At 41.6% G+C, this 22981-nt stretch overlaps 1 protein-coding gene across 1 annotated transcript in view; it reads right to left on the reverse strand.

Annotated features, from left to right (window-relative positions):
* Positions 1-22981, reverse strand: part of RCAN2 (regulator of calcineurin 2) — a 268038-nt gene that overhangs the window by 224019 nt on the left and 21038 nt on the right. Inside the window, exon 2 of the mRNA XM_057555061.1 lies at positions 4171-4397. Coding sequence (XP_057411044.1) covers positions 4171-4395 — 225 coding nt within the window. The 5' untranslated portion in view covers positions 4396-4397. The remainder of the gene's footprint in view (positions 1-4170; positions 4398-22981) is intronic.

The raw sequence follows: 22981 nt of genomic DNA on the forward strand, positions 1-22981 counted from the left end.
ACCAGATGCCTTCACAGGCGAATTCTACCAAACATTTAGAGAAGAGCTAACACCTATCCTTCTCAAACTCTTGCAGAATACAGCAGAGGGAGGAACACTCCCAAACTCATTCTACAAGGCCACCATCACCCAGGTACCAAAACCAGACAAAGATGTCACATAGAAAGAAAACCAGAGGCCAATATCACTGATGAACATAGATACAAAAATGCTCAACAAAATACTAGCAAACAGAATCAAACAGCACATTAAAAGGATCATACACAATGATCAAGTGGGGTTTATCCCAGGAATGCAAGGATTTTTCAATATATGCAAGTCAATCAATGTGATACACCATATTAACAAATTGAAGGAGAAAAACCATATGATCATCTCAATAGATGCAGAAAAAGCTTTTGACAAAATTCAACACCCATTTATGATAAAAAACCCTCCAGAAAAGTAGGCATAGAGGGAACTTACCTCAACATAATAAAGGCCATATATGACAAACCCACAGCCAACATCGTTCTCAATGGTGAAAAACTGAAACCATTTCCTCTAAGATCAGGAACAAGACAAGGTTCTCCACTCTCACCACTATTATTCAACATAGTTTTGGAAGTTTTAGCCACAACAATCAGAGAAGAAAAAGAAATAAAAGGAATCCAAATTGGAAAAGAAGAAGTAAAGCTGTCACTGTTTGCAGATGACATGATACTATACATAGAGAATCATAAAGATGCTACCAGAAAACTACTAGAGCTAATCAATGAATTTGGTATAGTAGCAGATACAAAATTAATGCACAGAAATCTCTTGCATTCCCATACACTAATGATGAAAAATCTGAAAGAGAAATTAAGGAAACACTCTCATTTACCATTGCAACAAAAAGAATGAAATACCTAGGAATAAACCTACCTAAGGAGACAAAACACCTGTATGCAGAAAACTATAAGACACTGATGAAAGAAATTAAAGATGATTCAAACAGATGGAGAGATATACCATGTTCTTGGATTGGAAGAATCGACATTGTGAAAATGACTCTACTACCCAAAGCAATCTACAGAGTCAATGCAATCCCTATCAAACTACCACTGGTATTTTTCACAGAACTAGAACAAAAAAATTCACAATTTGTATGGAAACACAAAAGACCCCGAATGGCCAAAGCAATCTTGAGAAAGAAAAATGGAGTTGGACAAATCAGGCTCCCAGACTTCAGACTATACTATAAATCTACAGTAATCAAGACAGTATGGTACTGGCACAAATACAGAAATATAGATCAATGGAACAGGATAGAAAGCCCAGAGTTAAACCCACGCACATATGGTCACCTTATTTTTGATAAAGGAGGCAAGGATATACAATGGAGAAAAGACAGCCTCTTCAATAAGTGGTGCTGGGAAAACTGCACAGCTGCATGTAAAAGGATGAAATTAGAACACTCGCTAACACCATACACAAAAATAAACTCAAAATGGGTTAAAGATCTAAATGTAAGGCCAGACACTCTAAAACTCTTAGAGGAAAACATAGGCAGAACACTCTATGACATAAATCACAGCAAGATCCTTTTTGACCCACCTCCTAGAGAAATGGAAATAAAAACACAAATAAACAAATGAGACCTAATGAAACTTAAAAGCTTTTGCACCTCAAAGGAAATCATAAACCAGACGAAAAGACAACCCTCAGAATGGGAGAAAATATTTGCAAATGAAGCAACTGACAAAGGATTAATCTCCAAAATTTACAAGCAGCTCGTGTAGCTCAATATCAAAAAAAACAAACAACCCAATCCAAAAATGGGCAGAAGACCTAAATAGACATTTCTCCAAAGAAGACTACAGATAGCTAAAAAACACATGAAAGGATGCTTAACATCACTAATCATTGGAGAAATGCAAATCAAAACTACAATGAGGTATCACCTCACACCAGTCACAATGGCCATCATCAAAAAATCTACAAACAATAAATGCTGGAGAGGGTGTGGAGAAAAGGGAACCCTCTTGCACTGTTGGTGGGAATGTAAATTGATACAGCCATTCTGGAGAACAGTAGGGAGGGTCCTTAAAAAACTAAAAATAGAACTACCATATGACCCAACAATCCCACTACTGAGCATATACGCTGAGAAAACCATAATTCAAAAAGAGTCATGTACCACAATGTTAACTGCAGCTCTATTTACAATAGCCAGGACATGGAAGCAACCTAAGTGTCCATCAACAGATGAATGGACAAAGAAGATGTAGCACATATATACAATGGAATATTACTCAGCCATAAAAAGAAACTAAATTGAGTTATTTGTAGTGAGGTAGATGGACCTAGAGTCTGCCATACAGAGTGAAGTAAGTCAGAAAGAGAAAAACAAATACTGTATGCTAACACATAGATATGGAATCTTAAAAAAAATAAAATGGTACTGAAGAACCTAGGGGCAGGACAGGAATGAAGACACAGACGTAGAGAATAGACTTGAGGACATGGCGGGGGGAAGGGTAAGTTGGGACGAAGTAGGAGAGTGGCATGGACATATATACACTACCAAATGTAAAATAGATAGCTAGTGGGAAGCAGCCACATAGCACAGGGAGATCAGCTCGGTGCTTTGTGACCACCTAGAGGGGTGGGATAGGGAGGGTAGGAGGGAGATGCAAGAAGGAGGAGATATGGGGATATATGGATATGTATAGCTGATTCACTTTGTTATACAGCAGAACTAACACACCATTGTAAAACAATTATACTCCAATAAAGATGTTAAAGTAAAAAAAAACTCTAAGGAAAATCCTTCTAATTGTTGATATTTAAACAGATGAGAGAACAAGAAAACATGGAACTTTGTTTCATAGTTAACATCAGGTAGATTTCAGGGGAAATGACTTGCTCTGAATAAATTATAATCTGTGTTATAACATGGTTATAATCCAAGAGCAAAATTCCCAGTTTCTTTCAAAAAGGCTCTGTGTCATTTTTTCACTTCAAATAGTCTGCTGATGATAGCTCTGGAGGTTCTAATCACATATAATTCCTTGGACTTCAAGTTATTTTTAGCCCATCATTTCAACTGTTCAACTCCAAAATTATACTATTATAAAACTATCTTTATATGGCTTGAAATAATTCCTAATCCTCTGGGCTATCACGATTGCTTACAAAACCAATAAAATTCAGAACAAAGACTTCCAGTAATTGTGTTCAGGCAACAGAGTTTGGACTTCAGCAGTTGGCAAAAACAGTCCAAGTTTGTGAAACAGCGATCATAAATCCTACTCTTAATCTCACACAAAGCCATACTTTAATGTAGAAAAAAAAAGGCTCTTTCCCCCAAAAAATGTTGGCCATGTTTTACAACATAGCCTAGTAATGGATTTTACAATTAGAAATCCACATGCACAAGGGAAGGTTTGATCCATTTAGACTCTGCTGTTAAAAGGTCAGAGAAATCCGAAGTAAACTTTCGAAAGACCTCCAAAAGGAATATTTACTCTGATGGCCAAGAATGCTTCCACTAAATCAAGCTGACTCTTAAAATGGAAGCTTCATATTCTGGAAAATGCTTGTACATAGACAACCTCTTTCCCTAATTATTTCAAATCAAGGAGTTAAGCATTTTCACGCAAATTCTTACAACACACCCAAAACAGTTCTACCCACTTGAGCAAAGCAAGTCTCATATGGCCAACCAATTTACCTTTCTAATAAGTGCTGCAGGACTTGGGGCCCAATTTAAGAGACTATTGTTAGAACAGTCATCAAACTGCAGGAAGAGTAAGGGGGAAAGAGAGCTTGCACTGCGTAGGGAAAGGCAAATTAAGTTTTGGGCAGAATAGGGGAAAATAAAACTTTTTTTTTTTTAACAACATCTGCTTCCTAGCTCAAGGGGTATCCCCTGCAATCACTATTCCCAACACCACTGTTAGACAGTCCTCTGAGTGGCAGACATCGAGATCTGATTCAACACAGTCTCCCATACAGCCTTGTTGTGTGTACCTCCAATGTCAACTGATAATAGAACAGCCTTTTCTGCTCTTGCTATGCATGCCAAGAAGAGTGCCAAGTAAACATTTTCAAAAACTTCCAAACATTAACCACAAAGAAGCAATGGAAATATTTGGGGGATAATGCCACACCTCCCCCTGTTTCAGGAGCAGAAAGGCTTCTTACCTTGCTCTCATCCCCTTCAAACACCGACTGGTGGACGTTGCATGCAAACAGTGAGTTCGGGAGGTCCGTGAAGTCTGTGATTGCTTGAAAGGCCTCCTCCGTGAAACACTGAGTCACAGCCCAGTCTCTGTCTATGCAGCAGAGCAGGAAGAGTCCTCCATCTTCCGGGATTTGCCCCTGCTGCCCCGGGCTCCTCATCCCAATGAAATAAGAGTCTCCCCTCATTCCTGAGGATACAGAGACGGATGCATGTTAGAGTAGGATTCGATTCCTTAAAGCTTGGTTTGAAGGTCGCAGTTCTGGAATGTCTGGGGCAGAGAGGGGAGGATGATTAGGAAGAGAAGCAGGGGCTATTAGAAGGGGGAAGACCCAGCAAGTTCACATTTTCCCCTTGATCTCTGAGTTACAACTTCCCACACAGCTCTGCTTCTGGGCAAGAATCCAGTCCCAGCTATGGGCAAAAAAAAAAAAAAACCCACTTGAGCAGGACTGGAGTTGGAGGCCAGGGGCTCCAGCCTAGCTGTTCAGTGTTTACTAGACTGGGAACCTTGGAGAGTTACGTTAAGTTCTCTGAGCCTTGCTTCCTTAAGAGAATCAAATGGATTCAGACAAAAATGCAGATAGGAAAGTGCTTTGATAAGTTACATGATGAATTATATAATACCACGACCATTACTGCTAATGCTTATCACTTCTTGAGTTCCAGGAATGATTCTAAATGATTTGAGTGCCTTAACTGACCTATCGAATCTCCATCTGTGTGGTTGGTACCAATATTATCCCCATTTTACAGAGGGGAAAAACTAAGGAACAAAGCAATTAAGTAACTTTGACAGGGTCCATGACAGAATGGCAGGACTAGGATTCAAACTTAGGGAGTTTGGCACGAAAGTCTGCTCTCCTATACCACAGAAATGAAGCAGATCAAAATTACTGCAAGTCTATATTTAAGGAAGTACAACCTATTTCATCATCACCACCTGAATCCTGATTAGGGTAAATCTAATAGTTAGTCATCTATCCAAATGAGGACACACAGACACACACAGACACACAGACACACACACACACACCCTCTTCTGCCTGGGGTAATTACTCTAATTTGTGAACTCTGGATCTTAAAAAATCAGTACTATCTTGGCTGATCCGTGGTATACAGATGCCCCACCATCAGAGTCCCCATTGTGAAGCTTTCCAGTATTAATCTCATCTACTTGTGTTCCATGATTCTATTATTTCATCACCCCTTACATTCAAAATTCTACCCAACTGCAGCCAGTTGGAGACTTTTTCCAATTTTTGATACTGGTACATAATTCAGTAGATTTCATCAGCCTTCCTGCATACTTCAACAACAGTCAATGTCTATATTTTTCCTTTGTATCTATTTTCATGTCTATCATACTATTCTGTTCAAAGATCAGTGATTAAAGTCCCAGAAGGTGAAATAACTTGCCCACGGGTACCCAGATAAGACTGCCTGGCAATTACCATGTGGCTGCTGGATCATCCTCTGTTTCCCCCAATCCCAGCAATGCAGAACCTCAGGGTAAAAGACAGAAAGGCAGTACCACAAAGTGTCACTCTGCCCTCATCAAGTTTAGGTAAGACATAAATTCTAGATCCCCAGACAAGTATGAGTTTCTACTTATATCTCTCTTGAACTCTGAATGTAGTATTGTGATGAGTTTGTTTTTTCATTTTTCCTAGAAACAAAGCCTAAATGGCATCCTGATAAACAGTATTTGATGGCAATATAAATGATGCATTACACATAAAATCTTAGGCCTGGTTGGGAACAGGAGCCAAAAATTAAAGAATCTGAAATAATAACTCAAAAATCAGATCACTACAATTGTGGAAAATAAAAATGCCATTCTATATAAAATATAATAGAACCATTCCTGTATTCTAAAGTTCTCAAAACTCCAATTAATGCAACATTTTCTGTATTTAAATCAAAAAAATACATATTTTAAATAAAAATATGGTGCATGGTTTAAGCTTTATTTTTTTTCCATAATGAATCCAAAATATATGAACATTTTTATTTTTTATTCTTTAAAAATTTTTTTATTATTATTTTTTGGCCACACTGCACAGCTTGTGAGATCTTAATTTCCTGACCAGGGACTGAATCCAGGCCCTTGGCAGTGAAAGTGCAGAGTCCTAACCACTGGAGGAATTCCCTATGAATATTTTTAATTAGAAGAAAAAACTTCAATGAAATACTTAAAAGTATTTATTTCCGTTCATATTCATTTACACTGTTGCTTCAGATATTTTAGCATAATATGCATAATGACTATCACATTATTATTAGAGTACTAATTATTTTAGTAGTAAAAATAATTACTAAGAACATTAAGATACTTTTATAGGTGACCCTTGAACAACGTGGGGGTCAGGGGCACCAAGAGACCACACAGTTGAAAATTCAAGTATTAACTTTGGAGTCAGCCCTCCTTATATAGAGTTCCACATCTGCGGATTCAACCAACCTCAGATCCTGTAGAACGTACTCAGTGAAAAAATTCTGTGTATAAGTGGACCTGCACAGTTCAAACCCATGTTGTTCAAGGGTCCACTGTATTTTCATCAGTGGATTACACGAAAACCTTTTGATAATAAAGTTACAATCATCCAGTATCATAAAATACAGATATTGTCAATTTTGATTTCATTTTTAATCCTGTCCTTCTTAGTTAATATTTTTAAAATTAATCAGAATGGATCCCATAATGTTCTTAAACGGGTCTGAGACTGTTTCAATTATCCTTTTTTTCAATGAGAATTAAAATCCATTGCTGAACAAATTAATTAAATAGACCAAATATTAAGCCTCACTCAGGACTCATTTTAATCTACCCAAATAGCCTTAACTTCTGTTCTAAGCTGTAACAATACGATTACCTTTGTAAGACTTTATTTTAAGCTCATTACTTTCAGTAAAGATTTAAAAGGTGAATGCATTTTTGGCAAACAACTTATTCTACTTACATGGAGAAATACTTTAGAAGTCAGAGCGTTGAACAAAGAAACCCTGGTTTCTCTTCCCAGTTCCACTGCTGACTCACCTCATAATTTGGAGAAATCTATTGATCATTCTATGACTCCGTTTATGTTTGTAAAACAGGAACAAAAAACCCTATCTGCCTCCCTCAGCTAAGTAGGAAGAGGCAGAGGAATGAAATAGGGATGAAAAAAAGTGATCAAAATCAGTGTTAATCACTCGTAAAAGGATATGTACTTGGAAACACTATAAAAGTACATCATTAGGATCATCTCAGAGCAAGACTATTATGCTTTGGTATAACCACTAACTTTTAGTAAACCCAAATAAACAGACAGAAAGGGAAATGCTGAAGATTAAAAGAATTCCAGCAACAACTGCCTACATAGCTTAAGAAGATTTACTTATGTTGTCATTATTTCTAAATCTGAGGTTGGTCATCCAAAAAAGAACAGCTGCTTTCAGCTCAAAAGGCAACTCTTCCAGGAGGGTTCCCTGACCTCCCCCAGGACCCATGAATTTAGCATCCTTTCTTTGCAGTCCCTGAGTACCAGCCTAGCCCTCGCACAGTTCATTCTACGCTGCAACTACTGTATCTCCAACCAGAATGGTGTTTCTTGAGAGCAGAGACTGAGCTGCCTTTATCCAAGGTATCTTCAGCCTGGTACATCTAGAAAGCCCTCAAAATGTTTGACTGAGTTAATGAATTATATAAAAAGGGGTCACTGTCAGGAAAAAACAGACCAGCAAATGAGTTACAACAATCGACTTAAAATATATACACTAAAAACATGTTATTTATTTCAAATGTATACACTAATAATAAAAATTAACCCACTCATGTCAGATGTAATTTTAAAAATGAAAGATAACAAGAACCATTCAAAGGATTACTTTAGCAAAAATTAAAAATTTGTGGAGTATAGCTAAGATAACATGTATGTTTTTTTGATTATATGAGTTCACTGAAGAAAAAACTGGAAAAATCAGAAAGGTATAAAAAAAGAAAAGAAAACCATAATCCTGCTATCCAGAAAACTCCGTTAATATTTTGGTATATTTAGTTCCAGCGCTATTTTTTCATGCATAATTCTGAAACAAAATTGGGAGCTTGCTGTTTAATATCCCACACTGATACAGCCAAGAGCAGTTCCCTGTATCATTACATATTCTTTGAAACATTAATTTTAATAGCCACATAGAATCCCAGTGTATAGATCTGTCATAATTTATTTAACTATTCTTCTGTTGTTTGACATTTAGAAAGTATATATTTCCATCGTTACCTTCATCTGGAAAAGAAAAACCACCATCCACTTTTAAAATATAAAGTCTCCCCTGGGAGGACGTCAAAATTTCTTGAGATGCAGAGAAGAGACATCTATATGAAATATTGGAAAGAGCCCCCGGAGCCTACTTGGGTCCTGGTCCTTCTGTAAGTTGCATGTTTTCTGAGCTGTGGTTTCCATGTTAGGAAAATGCAGAAAGACTGCAGCCTTGTCTACTGCGAATATCAAGCAAGAGGAAGCAAGTGAATGTCTTTTGAAGGCTCCAAAATAATACGTGAATTAAATCCACTTATTACTATGTACAGGCTTGTCAAGATCAGAGGAACCTGGCACTACAGAGGTGGTTGCCATCTACCACTACTAAGGCTGTAAACAAGTTTCAGACTTCAGTGAATGTCCATGATGTAAGCCCATGTCACTAAAATGAGACACAAGGAGGGGATACCCCTGAGTATTTGGTATGGGTCTGGTTGGAGAGCCAGTAGAAAGGAAAGTTATTTATAAGGCAAAAGCGAGTCATTACAAATAAAAAAACAAAAAACGCTGCCCCTCCCCCAACACCACCAAGAGCAAAAATAACTGTTTATTTAAATATTACAAAGTAGGTGGCAATGAGAATATAAATGATTGAATTGGACTCCTTTTAATGGAAGAGGAAGCCTGGAGAGAGGAAGCTTTTCAACTGTTTCATTACTTTGCTATAATGTGAAAATGATTTCATCCAAGATCCTCAGAAAACCCGACAGAACTTATTAAATAAACATTAAAAGACCTAAAATGAACACAGTATGGTTCCCACCACGAAGACTAGCCACTTGACACTTAAAGATGCCTGACCAGCATCAAAGAAGCAGCAACTGAATAAATACTTGCGGCGTAAGTGAATATGTTCTCCCCCCTCAATAAAATTAGATGATCTAGACATTACTGGGTTTCTACACAAGGAATCAATCTTTCCAAAACTCCCACTTTTCACTCCTAACAAACATTTTTTTTGATATGGTACAAATCCAGGGAAAGGGAACTCAAAGAGACATCTGATTCTGTCGGATACCATTATTGTCACAGTGTTAACAATATGCATGAGATTTAGATTTCTGAATTGCAGAATCCTAAAAAATACGACCTTTCTAGGAATGGGGTGTCGCTCATGAGAATGGGGAGCCATGCATTTCGCCCACGGGAGTTCTGATCTAGAAAATCTTAAACTAGATATAGAAGGAGAGGGAAATCACAAAGAAGCCCATGAGAGCAGCAGAGAGCCACGGCAGGAAAAATAAAATTGTAAGTATCCAATGGAGATGTTCATACTAGTTTCACTGTCAAGTAAAATCACCCCATTAATAGTGTGATGTGTGATCTATGAAAAAGGCAAATGGCACCTTGGAAGGGGTGGTGTGATGATAATCTTGAGTCCCCTGAACGTGCAGAAACTAACACGGCTGATTCTGAGTACCACCTAGGACAGAAAAACTGGCATTTTTTCCTAAGGAAACTATCCCGTCTTATTGAGGGGTCAAAAGTCATGTCATCTAAGAAACAGGGGCATGGGTAGACATAGCATAGGGAAGCATAGGCAAGAATTCTTGAGTGAAATCACAGTTGCCTTCAAACTCTGAAAGAGGAAATATTTTTCGTGTGTGGCACTAAGAAAGCAGAAGTCAACCAGGGAAAAAGAATTCAGGTTAATAAAAGGAGCCATGGATCTTTTAACAATTTGGGTTAAAACAGAAATGTCTTGCCTCGTGTCTAAGTGAGCAACTTGTCCCAGTGACAGCCAATGAATAAGCTCCACAGAGCAGGTGATATTGATCTTGTGGGATGTCACCAAGGGAATCCAAGAACTGGCTGACATTTATTTTTAAGGTCCCTTCTCACCTTGATATTTTTATCTTTCCATGACTGGAAGAAAATACACAAGAAAAGAGACATCTGTTTATCTCTGGGCTTAAAGGTACTCAAGAAAGGGGAACTTATATATAACCTTTAACAAAAGCTTTCTCCAGGGTTGAAACTTTTATCTGATGCTCTTAACAAACCTGCCTATATTTTTTGTCTTCCAGGTTATTCAAACTAGAAAGCAAGAATTTTTAAACACAGGAAATAATGATCTACAAAGGAAGAAAACTGAGTAGGACATACTCCAAAAGCAACTTAAGTTTGAGTTTATTTTTCCTTAGACAAAAGAATATTTAAGATGCGACTCATCTGCTTTTTAAATTAAGAACAAGAATGTAAAATTTTTGCAACAAGGGCAACAAATAGGAAAAAGTGTGCCTTGATTCCATGTTATAGCCAGCTGAGGAGGATAAATAAGGAAATAGGATAAATGGAAGTGATTAAGGAATAATTCCTTCTGACTTTAAATTCAGTTTTCATTGAAAAACAAGTAAATGGATTAGGGGAGATGTGTTAGTTTGGAAGAAGTTAAAGGTGACCATGTCAGCTTGAATATTAATGATCAAAAGTAAGAATGCAATGTTGCATTAATAAGTAGTAGAAAGAAATGCCTATAGCTATTTTTAAATTGAATATAAGGGTAAATAAATCCAATGCAATTTTTTTTAAAGAATAGAAACCTCAACTTATAAGTTTTACAGTGTTTAAAACCCCTTTAGCTCTAAAATTAAATGATTCTTCAACGATATCTGGGGCAAAATAAGCTGATTAGAAAAAAATTTATGTGAATAATGATAATCATTTTACAATTAAATCATATCAGCTTCCAGTTTTGGTCTGGCCTTATGGATGAGGTCCTTTTGTCGCCTAGCTAGACCCTCTTCGGGATAAGCCAGGCCTTTTCCTCATTTTGTCCAACTTATAGGGAGATTGAAGTATAATATTAGCAACATCAAACCATCCCAGCCATCCTGGGATACAAAGGAGAGACATGATATTCTTAGGCTGTGCTCCAGAGAAACCCATTAGAGCTGTTTTTGAAATATAATGGAGCCTATTTAATTCGGCCACAGAATTTTCACACCCGCCGAGCTGTGTGAACCTCCTGCTATTCTTGATACCATTTGGGATCAGTCTTGAAAGAACCAGGACGACGCAGTGTTCAACTTGTGGTTTTTCAAAAGAAATTATCCACATTCCTTGCTCATAGCTCCCTTCAGGACATCTTCTGGGACCACTGTTCCACTGGAAGCTCCCACAGAACAATAATTCAATTAATTCAATTCCCCAAGGAAGCAGCTTCTTATACATTTTAATGAAGTTTAAAAAAAAAAAGGACGCTGTTGCCACCATCTCCTTTTGTACTGGATTCTACAGCAGAATCCAGGACTATAAACTCACCCATCACAACATCTTTACACCTGTAGGGTTTTAATGCCCATGGTCTCCCTGGAAGATTTGCAAATCCTGTATATTCTTCCACCTGACAAAATAAAAAGGGAAGGAAGACCCTCACATCTATGCAGGGTCAGATGGGACAGGTAGGGCCTTTGTAGTCCACTTCCACAGCCCTAACTGACAACATCCAGAAAATGGGTTCCAAACAGGCTTCCTGCAAGGGTAGAGAGTCAGAGAGAGGAAACATCACCTTTTATGAAGGGTATGATGGTGAGAAGGTTGTTCTTAAAGATCGGAAAATCTGTGTCTACAAAGAATAACCTACAATCAACCAGAGCTTTATTCAACAAAACAAACAAGAACTATTGGAGCCCTCACCCAAAAGAGAAGAGCTTCATCATTGTATTAGTCAAGGTCCCAGCAGAAAACAGATGGCATGCTCAAGTTGGAGAATTTGAAAAGAGTTTAATAATGGAACTGTTGACAAAGGTGTGGGCAGGCTCTAGGGAAACCACAAAAGAGAATGCAAAAGCCTGGGCTAGCGCCATCCCTAGACCAGAAGAGGTGAGAAGAGGGGAGAGGTTTCCAGAACCGGAACACAGAGGGCTGAGTGGAAAAGGCCCCCACTCAGGTTGAGGGATACAGCCCATCCTCAGTGCCACCACAGAGAGGGTGCCAGGGGAGTTAATATCCCCACCTTGCTCTCTTTTTCTGATCTGCTGGCACCTTGCATTGGCCAAACCCAACTGGGAACCAGAGGGCAAGGGAGCTGGGATGCGGAATATATGAGTCAGCCCCTGGGGCACAGAATGGAGAGGGATGGACAGAGGTTCCCTGGGACCAAGTGAAGAAATCAAGCACGGTCTTCATAACTGGGTGGTAGTCTAGAAATGTGATAGGTTAATTTCAGTGGAACTCAATCTAAAAATGTATAATGTCACAGATTCACCATTTCTGACTGCCTTTTTCTTTTTCTTAAGAACAAAAAGACGGAAAGGGGAATGAGCAGCTCTGTTTCAGGACCGATGCCTGCACCACCATGGAAGGGGTATTTCTGAGCCCAGGAAGTAGGCACAAGTCCACCGTCTCATCATGGCTGTTAAGAAGAAGCTTAAAAGAAAGCCCCAAGTCTCCAGAGGAGCCAAGTAAATTATATGCAAAATAACTTCACCGGAGGATGACACTTCTAAAGGGAGCAGCAAGGCAGGTGAGGGTTGCTATGGTAGCCAAAGTTAAGATGTCATCTTTCCCCTTCTGCTGTCAGAGGGGACTTAGGGGGCTGGGGCGAAGGGGCAGAGAGTAAGAGAGGCTGCGCCTCTGAGGGAAATCCAGCCAAGAAGCGTCTGGGTTATTCAGATATTCTATTAAGAAAGGAAAGCCAGACTGGAAAGCTGCCAGAGGACAGGTGGTTTGCGGAGAGCTGCTCAGAACTCATTTGGAGGCCAAGAAGGCTGGTGACACTCTCTAATAAGATTCGCAGATAACGATCAGCTCGACTGTAAGGTCTTTTTAATGCAAATATATAAAGGAACTAGGAAGAGAAAGATAAATATCCCTATCTCAGTACCCAGCATAGCCTATGCGACCTTTTTTCTCAAATACAGCTAAATGTTCAGGTTACTTCCACATTAAAAATCTTCCATAACTCCCTAAGATCTAGTAAGTTCAATAAAAAGAGTTCTTCCACCCAGCAAACCTGGACACCCACAGGAAGATGACAGTCTTCCTGTCCAGATGTATCTCACTCTGAAGTATCTCACTCTCTTGTCAGTGTGAGAAAAGAGTCCTAAGTCTCAGGATCAGCCTCCATAACTGTCAATAAGGACACTAATAATAACAACAGCAGCAGCAGCAATTATGAAGGGCTTCCTTTGTTCTGAGGGCTTTATCTATATCAAACGTATGGACAGCTGTGTGGTCCTGACCCACTGACTCAAGCTTTCCTCGCTTCTAAGCCTTTGTGTTGGTCCCCAGCCCCTCCTATCGACATCTTGCTCATCCTGAAAGCCACACCTGGGACCACCACCTTCACGCCCCACTCTGAGCCCCACCTGCACAAGAAGAGATCACCCCTCACTAACCCCAATCACCCTGTGTCTGACCTCTCACAACACTTACTTTGCTGTGCCTCTTGTGAAATGGAATTCGTATTTCATGGCAATACAAGAAACACTGAAACATAAAAAATTCTTCTCTGCCCTTTGGTCTCCCCTCTCCCCGCACTGTGCATTGTGCATCTGCACTTGGCATCGCCCAAACTTCCCCATTGGCAGGAATACCTGCTCAACCATAAAGACCAACATTCTCCTAGCATCAGCAAGACAACTCCTTAAAAGACAACATTCCTTCTTGAGCTTATAAGGGGTCACATGACCCACCACCATGACGCTTAGACCTGGATGATGTAAACTGTCAATAATACATTATGTGATGTACAGCCCTCTGTCTCAAAAACTTATAGAACTGTTCCTTGACTTCGAATGGGTGGAACGGTTCTCAGAGCTTTCTGTGATGCTCTTCCCAGGTTATAATTCTCAAATTCAGCTCAAATAAAATTTTCCACTTCTTTCTTAGAGCAACTGATTAATTTTTCATCAAGACTCTCCTTGTACTTTTCTTATTTTTATCCTCCACTTCCTGTTGAGGGCAGGGGCCCTGTGTCTTCCACCTGGATAACCCCTGTCGCTGTTAAATAAGATCTTACCCCTAGAAGGTAACCTCTGGCATTTCTGGAATTGAATGGATTTCAGGAGTCCTGCCTTCGACTCTCAGCTCCCCAGTATACTTGCTGTCTTTGGGCAAGTTACTGAATCTCTCTGTGTTCAGGGTCATCATCTCTGAAGTAGGGATAACAGGAGTGTTTACACCTTAGAGTACTGTTTTGAGGATTTAACAGCTAACACAATAGGGCATTTAGGACAATGGGACACACAGGCAGTGCTCAGTAAATGTAACTACTATTAGGCCATCTTAGTTCTTTCACGTGACATAGGATCTCGTCCCCTCTTTCCTGGAATCATCAGTCTTTTCACAACTAGAGAGGCAGCGAGCAAAGTGTAGACTTTGGAGTTGGTCCGTTGGGTCTGGCACCAGCAATTCCTAGCTGTGTGACCTTGGACATGCTACTGAACATCTCTGGGCAGTGTATGCAACACGGGGGCCATCCTGGTACTGACTTCATAGGGTTGTTATATGGATTGAAGGAACTCTAAAGACAGACAAAACCCAGATTCTAATGCCAGCAATCCAGTCCCAGTGCTGGGTGACCATGGGGAGAAGACTGGGCTGGCAGCGGAGGCCTGGAGCCTAGGTCTGAATCCTCCTTCCACTATCATTTTCCATCTTCCTTGGTGATTTTAGGCAAGTTAGTTTCACTCACAGAGCTTCAGTTTCCAAAGCTACAAATCAGGATGATGGAGAGGCTCAAATGAGATTATCATGGGCCCCGATTGGTCCAGAGTCCTGCAGCTCAGGAGATGTTAGCATCTGCTGACGCTGACGCTGACTGGCGCTTGTTAATCTCATGGTCATCCCACCTTTATCTCTTCGTCTGTTCTCAGATAACTGTTTACATTCCAAGAAAGGCATATTTTGGGGTAGGCGCGGGGTTTGACATAACTTCGGGACCAAGACTAAGAACTTTCCTTCAGTTTCTCAGCCCGTGAACTTGGCTTCCTAACCCATGTTCCCTGCTTGAGACTTAAGTTTTACTTGCCATTCTCTTTCCTTTGAGTGCCATTTTCCAACTTGGATAAAAATGCCATCAAGTGCTTAACCAGAGGCTCTGGGGTCCTTCCCAGGAAGGCCCCTCCCCCCACTGACCCCCCCACCACCGGTAAAGCACCCTCCACCCAGGGAGGGCCACCTAGCGTCTCCTTTCTGCTTCCAGTCTACACATGTGTTGTTACTGACAACATTTGGCAAAGCGAACCCATTTACTGATGTTTTTACATCTCCTCCCATATGGTGAGCATCCTTGCTTCTGCCTGTAGTAGCCTGCACCCAGCACGGCTCCTGGCCCATGGCACTGGCAAGACGAAAGCAATGTAACATCACTACCTCTACCCAGAGCCACTGCTATTCTCTCTCATTCTCATTCTCTCTCTCTCTCTCTGTCTCTCTGTCCCTCTCTCTCTCTCTCCTAATAGATGTTGCAGAGCCCTGTTCATCCTTCATTACCACTTTCTCAACTGAGTAACTTCCCGAGTCTCAGACTTTCCTTGGTCTCCTGCTGTGTTAAATCCAGAAGGATGAGGGTTCTCACCCTCCCTTTTCATTGCTGGTGCAATTCACCAGTTCACTCTTTTTTTTTTTAAACAGTCATCACATATGAACATACATAACTACCCTCCTTTTTTTTTTATTATTTATTTATTACATTTATTTTTTAGTAGCTTTTCTCTATTTTTGTCTGCTGTCTCTGTGCTTTATAAATTCTATTTATTTATTTATTTTTATATTTATTTTTGGCTGTGTTGGGTCTTCATTTCTGTGCGAGGGCTTTCTCTAGTTGCGGCGAGTGGGGGCCACTCTTCATCGCGGTGCGCAGGCCTCTTCACTATCTCGGCCTCTCTTGTTGCGGAGCACAGGCTCCAGTCGCACAGGCTCAGTAGTTGTGGCTCACGGGCCTAGTCGCTCCGCAGCATGTGGGATCTTCCCAGACCAGGGCTCGAACCCGTGTCCCCTGCATTAGCAGGCAGATTCTCAACTACTGCGCCACCAGGGAATCCCCACCAGTTCACTCTTGATCTGAAAGTAAGTCACTGCCCTGATGGCTTCAAGTCACTTTTTAAATCCTTCCCTTCTTTTTATATGCTTTGGTTGAAGATGTTTTCTTTCTCTCCCTCCCTTCCTTCCTTTCTCCCTGCATCCCTCTCTCTCTTCCTCCCTCTCTCGCCGTCTCTCCCTCCTTCAAGCTTACAATCACAGTATCTGTTAGGTCCCTAGAGGAGCAAATGCGGATTGGACGTGTGCCTTGGAAACTAGAGCACACCTCCTCCTCTCTAGACGGAGCTGCCTGCCCGCAGCCTGCTCAGCCAAGGCCCCCGCCTGAGGAGCTGACCCAGGCTGAGCAGTTTTGCTCCACATTGTCAGAAAGTCACAATTCCGGATGATCCATAATTAGTTCCTCACTTCTGGTGCCATGTGTTGTTTACCAGAAAGAGCTGACCCAGATTCTAGCTTCAAAAAAAACAAGCTGAAACCTTTATTAAAGTCCTTCCTGGCTGGCTGCAATTGGGATCAGTTGCTTGGAAGGGCCAACTCACCTCATCTCTCCGTCTTCCAACAACTGATCAGGGGCCAGGCCCACGAGGATAGAACCTGGTTGGTAGGCAGGTTTTTGGGGAAGACCTCCAGAGGGCTGAGGGAGAGAGACTTGGGGAACACCTCCAGGGGGCTGAGGGAGAGAGACTTGGGGAACACCTCCAGAGGGCTGAGGGAGAGAGACTTGGGGAACACCTCCAGGGGGCTGAGGGAGAGAGACTTGGGGAACACCTCCAGGGGGCTGAGGGAGAGAGACTTGGGGAACACCTCCAGGGGGCTGAGGGAGAGAGACTTGGGGAACACCTCCAGGGGGCTGAGGGAGAGAGACTTGGGCAACGCCTCCAGAGGCCTGAGGGAGAGAGACTTGGGGAACACCTCCAGAGGGCTGAGGGAGGGAAACCGAGCCAGTGGAGGAGTCAAGTAGTAGCGGCCAAGTGAGCTTAATCACTAACTGACCTTTTAAGAACTGGTGACAACCTTTCCTGGTCTCGATACTGCCTTACTCCAAAGACCGTGCTTGAAATGAAGTGGGAGGAAGATGTATGTATATCATTCCTCTACTTGACCAAAAGAGCAGATGGAAACGCTTGTAACTTCAATGAACTGAACCATCGTGGCGGACAGACACCATGATAATCAAGATGGCAGCTTCACCACTGCAGGCGGCAAGCTCCTGACAAGCACAGCCAGAACAGTGCGAGAGGCCTGCCCAATGTCCATCCAACATGACACTGGAAGCTCTTTACGTCAGAGGAGAAAACTAGGGCCCCTTCCCCTTCCTGTTTGTCTAACCAATCCCAGCACCACTCCATATGTTTAACTGGAAAAAACAGCCAACAGAATAGAAGCTTCTTATTAAGATGTCAAAGACCAGTGTTTACGACTGGATTCCTAAAGCTTGATTCAGTACCAGGAATGGGGCAGTGTGAAAGATGAAAAACAGTATTTTAGGTTAGCTTGTCTTTTTGACAGACTGTTGCTATTTGTCTCTTTATATAGCTACCTCGTTCTACCTTTCAGATGACAGTGTGTGTCACATAGCAGATGCTCAAAAATACTTGTTACATAAATCTTAGACAATTCTCTTTTTTCCTTCTCTCCACCAGTTCACTTCCTTTTTCATCTTCTCTATTTTCTACATTTCTTAAAATTTTTTTTTCCTTCTTCCGAACAGAATCTCAATGGCCTTTTCACTTAGAATGTAAAATTACTTCAAATCCCAAATATGAAACATTAAAAACTGTAATAGGTGTATGGATATGAAAAAAGGACCTGGGAAGTGCATAACAGGAGGGGAAAGGAAAGCAGGTGTAATTGACCACATCAGCATGGTCTGCCCTTGGCTTTGATGCGAGGAGGGTGAGGTCTGGTGCAGCACACACAGTTCAGTCTTTGTGCCCCGCCTGATGGAGCTGTCATCCCTGTGCACCAGCCGGCACAGCCATCCTGCAGAGTATCTGCCAGTCTATTAAAATCTGTGGGACTTCCCTGGTGGCGCAGTGGTTGAGAGTCTGCCTGCCAATGCAGGGGACACGGGTTCGAGCCCTGGTCTGGGAGGATCCCACATGCCGCGGAGCAGCTGGGCCCGTGAGCCACAACTGCTGAGCCTGCGCGTCTGGAGCTTGTGCTCCGCAACAAGAGAGGCCGTGACAGCGAGAGGCCCGCGCGCCGCGATGAAGAGTGGCCCCCGCTTGCCGCAAATGGAGAAAGCTCTCGCACAGAAACGAAGACCCAACACAGCCAAAAATAAATAAATAAATAATAATTTTAAAAAAAAATCTGTGTAGTGGGACTGCAGGACAGGGCATTTGTTATTCTGTATATTTCAGGTAGGAATGTCAGAAATACGTCTGTGATAAAAAAAAAAAAAAAAAAAAAGGACGGGGTTAGTCATGTAGCTATCGGGGGAAGGACTTACCAGGCAAAGAGACTGGCAGGAAAAAAAGCCCAACAGCGGCTGAAGTATGATGGGAATGGAGGGTGGGAAGAAATGAGCTCCAAGGGAAAGCAGGAGGCCAGGACGTAGAGCGCCTTAAAGGCTACGGAGAAGACGCCGCTTTTTACTCTGAGATGGTAAGCCGCTGGAGGATTTTGAATAGAGGAGTTTCATAGACTGACTTTTCTCTGGCTGCTATTTGAGGAATAGACCAAAAGTGCAAGGAGAGAAGGAGGGGACCAATTAGGAAACTACTGTCAGAAATTCAGGCAGGAGGTGATAGTGATGGAGACCAGAGAGGTGGCAGGTGGAATAGTGAAAAGCAATAGGATTCTGGATATTTTTAATGTACTAGCAGCATCTTGTTGAAGGACTGGATATGGAGTAGGGTAGGATTCAAGGATAATGCTGAGGTTTTGGTCTGAGCACCTAGAAGCGGGAAGTTGCCATTGACAAAGATGGAGAATGCTATGGGAAGGGCAGGTTTGAAGAGAGAAAATCAAAAGTGCAGCTTAGGACAGGCTAAGTTGAAGATTCCTACTATTCGTCTAAGTGATGAACAGTTGGTGCTGAGTCCACAGTTCAGGGAGGAGGGCGATATCATAAGTGATACTTGAAATCATGGGACTGGATGAGGGGGTTTAGTGAGAGAAGAGGTCCAAGGTCTGAGCCCTGGCCCACACCAGCATTTCAGAGCAAAGGTAGCATCTCATGGGTGTGTTGTAAGGATTCAATGAAATGATACATGTAAAGCACTTAAAATGTACTGTGAATCTTCATCAACCATCAACAACTTTGCACACACCCCTCTGACCCCCTGCTGGCCCCTACCTCCACTGGAGCCCCAATCTTACATCCCAGGGACCTGGACCTGGGGGAATTCTTCATTGTTCAGGAAAGAGGCAGATAGGGAAAAGAAAATCTTGTTCTCCCCATCAAGGCTACAGAGGGAAAGCTTCCTTGCTTATTTTCCAACTTGGAATACTGAACATTTTCCCACGGTAACATAAACAGTTTCTAAGATCTCTCAAAGCAGAAACCCAGTACTTTATCTCAAGTACATCATGCATATAATAACCTTTTCGGTTAGCCTGGGGACCTGGTCATAATTTATGAGGTTTCTCTGAGAAAATACCTTCCAAATTCCAAACGACTCAACAGAAACCTAGATTTAAAAGGTGGCAGATTGCCCCCTTACATAAAAGCACACATATAAATGCTAAAGATGGATATATCAGGACTTCCTTTAAAAGCAGGGTTCTGTAACATATAGCTAGCTATATTTTAGGTGCCTAACCAAGACCAAGCAAGTCCAGCGATAGTCCCTTTGTAGCTCCTGTGTCAGTTTAATCCTTGTCATATCTCTCTGCGACCCTTCCCCACATCACTTTCTAGTGCTCAGCCAGGCAACAAATAGGTTATTAAAAAATTTTAACTCTAAGATAAATTCCCCATCAAGCTGTATTTCTCCATCATAGTCCTTATCTTGCTATACTGTAGTTGTTTAATTGCCTTCTTCACAATTAACTCTGTAAATGCTGGGGGGGAATCTATCTTGTTCACACTGTATCTCTAGAGCCCAGCATAGTACCTGATACCTAGCGGAGACTCACTAGAACTTCCTGAAGGAAAGAGGAAATCAAAAATCTGCCTTGGGGGCTTCCCTGGTGGCGCAGTGGTTGAGAATCTGCCTGCCAATGCAGGGGACACGGGTTCGAGCCCTGGTCTGGGAAGATCCCACATGCCGCGGAGCGACTAAGCCCGTGAGCCACAATTGCTGAGCCTGCGCGTCTGGAGCCTGTGCCCCACAACGGGAGAGGCCACGATAGTGAGAGGCCCGCACACCGCGATGAAGAGTGGTCCCCACTTGCCGCAACTAGAGAAAGCCCTCGCACAGAAACGAAGACCCAGCACAGCCATAAATAAATAAATAAATAAATAAATAAATAAATAAATAAATAAAAAATCTGCCTTGGTCCTAGCCTACTCCATGACACATAAGTCTCCTTGAAATAAGAAGGAATACAGAGTGTTGTTCCAAATGAGGTAAACCAATCAATCTGAGAAGAGATTTCAGGAGCGCTGGGCTTCTTCTGAAGTAATAAGATAGGAGGATTTACCCCCCAGAATACAGCTACTCAGCGTGACTTGTGGAAACCCATAGAGAGGGAAAGCCTCCATAGGACTAGCCTTAGGGCTGCCTAAGAGAGCCAAGCTGAACTTTCAAGTCTCCCATTTTCTGAATGGTCATGCTTTTTTGCTTAAATGATAATGTAGTTTCCCAGGCTCCACAGCCCTGAATTCTTAGGAGTCATGTTTGAGGACAGTTGGATTAGTTATTTGCATGAACACTGATCTGTTTCTATAAATCATCTTTAGAATGTACATATATATTTGTGTTCTGTTAATTTGCAAACTCTTAAAGCATACTCATGCATTCCTCTCTTTTCTTTTGCTCTATACAATGTCTTATGTTACACTGTTTGATTGTCCATGATGATCGATTATGACCCTCCTCTATAGCTTCTCAATAGCAAGGATATTTTTTAGATTTTTTTAAATTGAAGCATAGTTGATTTACAATATTGTGTTAGTTTCAGGTGTAGAGCAACATGATTCAGTTATATATACATATTCTTTTTCAGATCCTTTTCTATTATAGGTTATTATAAGATATTGAATATAGTTCCTTGTGTTATACAGTAGGTCCTTGTTGTTTATCTATTTTATATAAAGTAGTGTGTATCTGTTAATCCCAAACTCCTAATTTATCTCCCCTCCTTTCCCCTTTGGTAACCATAAGTTTGGTTTTTATGTCTGTGAGAGTAACAAAGATTATATTACGCATACCCCCCCCCCCCCGACACACACACACACCTCTATCTCAATACCCAGCATACAACAGGCACTCAATAAATGTCTAGGGAACTGAATTGTTTGGCTGCCTGGGCTATTTTCTTCCTTTTCTTTATTCTTTTTAATAATAAATGGTAATTTATAAATCATCAATCAAACCTCAGGATTCTAATGGGCTGAACTCTGCCACATCACCACCAGGAGCCAAACGTTAATAACAACAGAACATAAAGCCCGGCGATGGCAGTGGGGCACAGTGGAAGCCCAGCCAATCTACGGCCTCAGAAGTACCTTTACAGAGGAAACCACATGCTGTTATCCAAAACTAACTTGGAAATTTTTTTTAACCTGAGCATTGTCAGATCAATCACTGAAATATTTTTATAGTGGAAAATGAAAGACTGCTGGTTACCATTTCAGGTGTGAATAATTTATTTAAAAGCTCTATGAGGATTAAACCATTTTCTTCTGTAATTTCATCCTTTAAGGGCACTCTTGACCTAACTCACCATGAAAAGATTGGGGATGAATTTACAAGACAGAGATAATATTTTAATTTTTGAGTATTACATAGAAGTTTGTAGATTTCTCCTTTAAAGTTATGTATTGAGAATCTGCTCTGTGCAAACTACCGTGATGTCGCTTAGATGACTGATTCTGAGTTGGACAGAAAGACCCGCTTCTGAGCAGGTGGCAGAGGAGGGGCACCAGGATTATGATGTCACAGGGACACACAGGTCCCGGATGGAGGGAGAGGGAAGTGGGTGGCAGAAAAGGTGAGCAGGCAGTGCTGGGGACTCAGAGGAGACAGGGCTCCAGCTGGAGCGAGGAGTCAGGCAGGGATTCCGGAGCAGGCAGTACTGGAGAATAGATGGTGAGGAAGTAGCCTGCGTTTAGAGGAGGGGCAGTGGCGGGCAGGGGGGGTGCATTCCAGGCTGAGGGAAAATCTTGAGCAAAGGCATGGAGGAACGAGAGCTCGGGGAACAGTGTTTAGAAAACTACAGGAGTCGAGAGTGACACATGGGGTGGGGGAGAGGCCATATTGTCATGCACCTTTCCAAGATGTCAATCCGCTGCCAGTGAGGAGGAAAAGCCAGGGGTGAGGCATGCTGTTGAAGCAGCAGAGTGTGATCAACAGATACGCACTTTAACAAA

The sequence above is a fragment of the Balaenoptera acutorostrata genome, chromosome 10 (assembly GCF_949987535.1).
Source record: "Balaenoptera acutorostrata chromosome 10, mBalAcu1.1, whole genome shotgun sequence".
NCBI lineage: Eukaryota > Metazoa > Chordata > Mammalia > Artiodactyla > Balaenopteridae > Balaenoptera > Balaenoptera acutorostrata.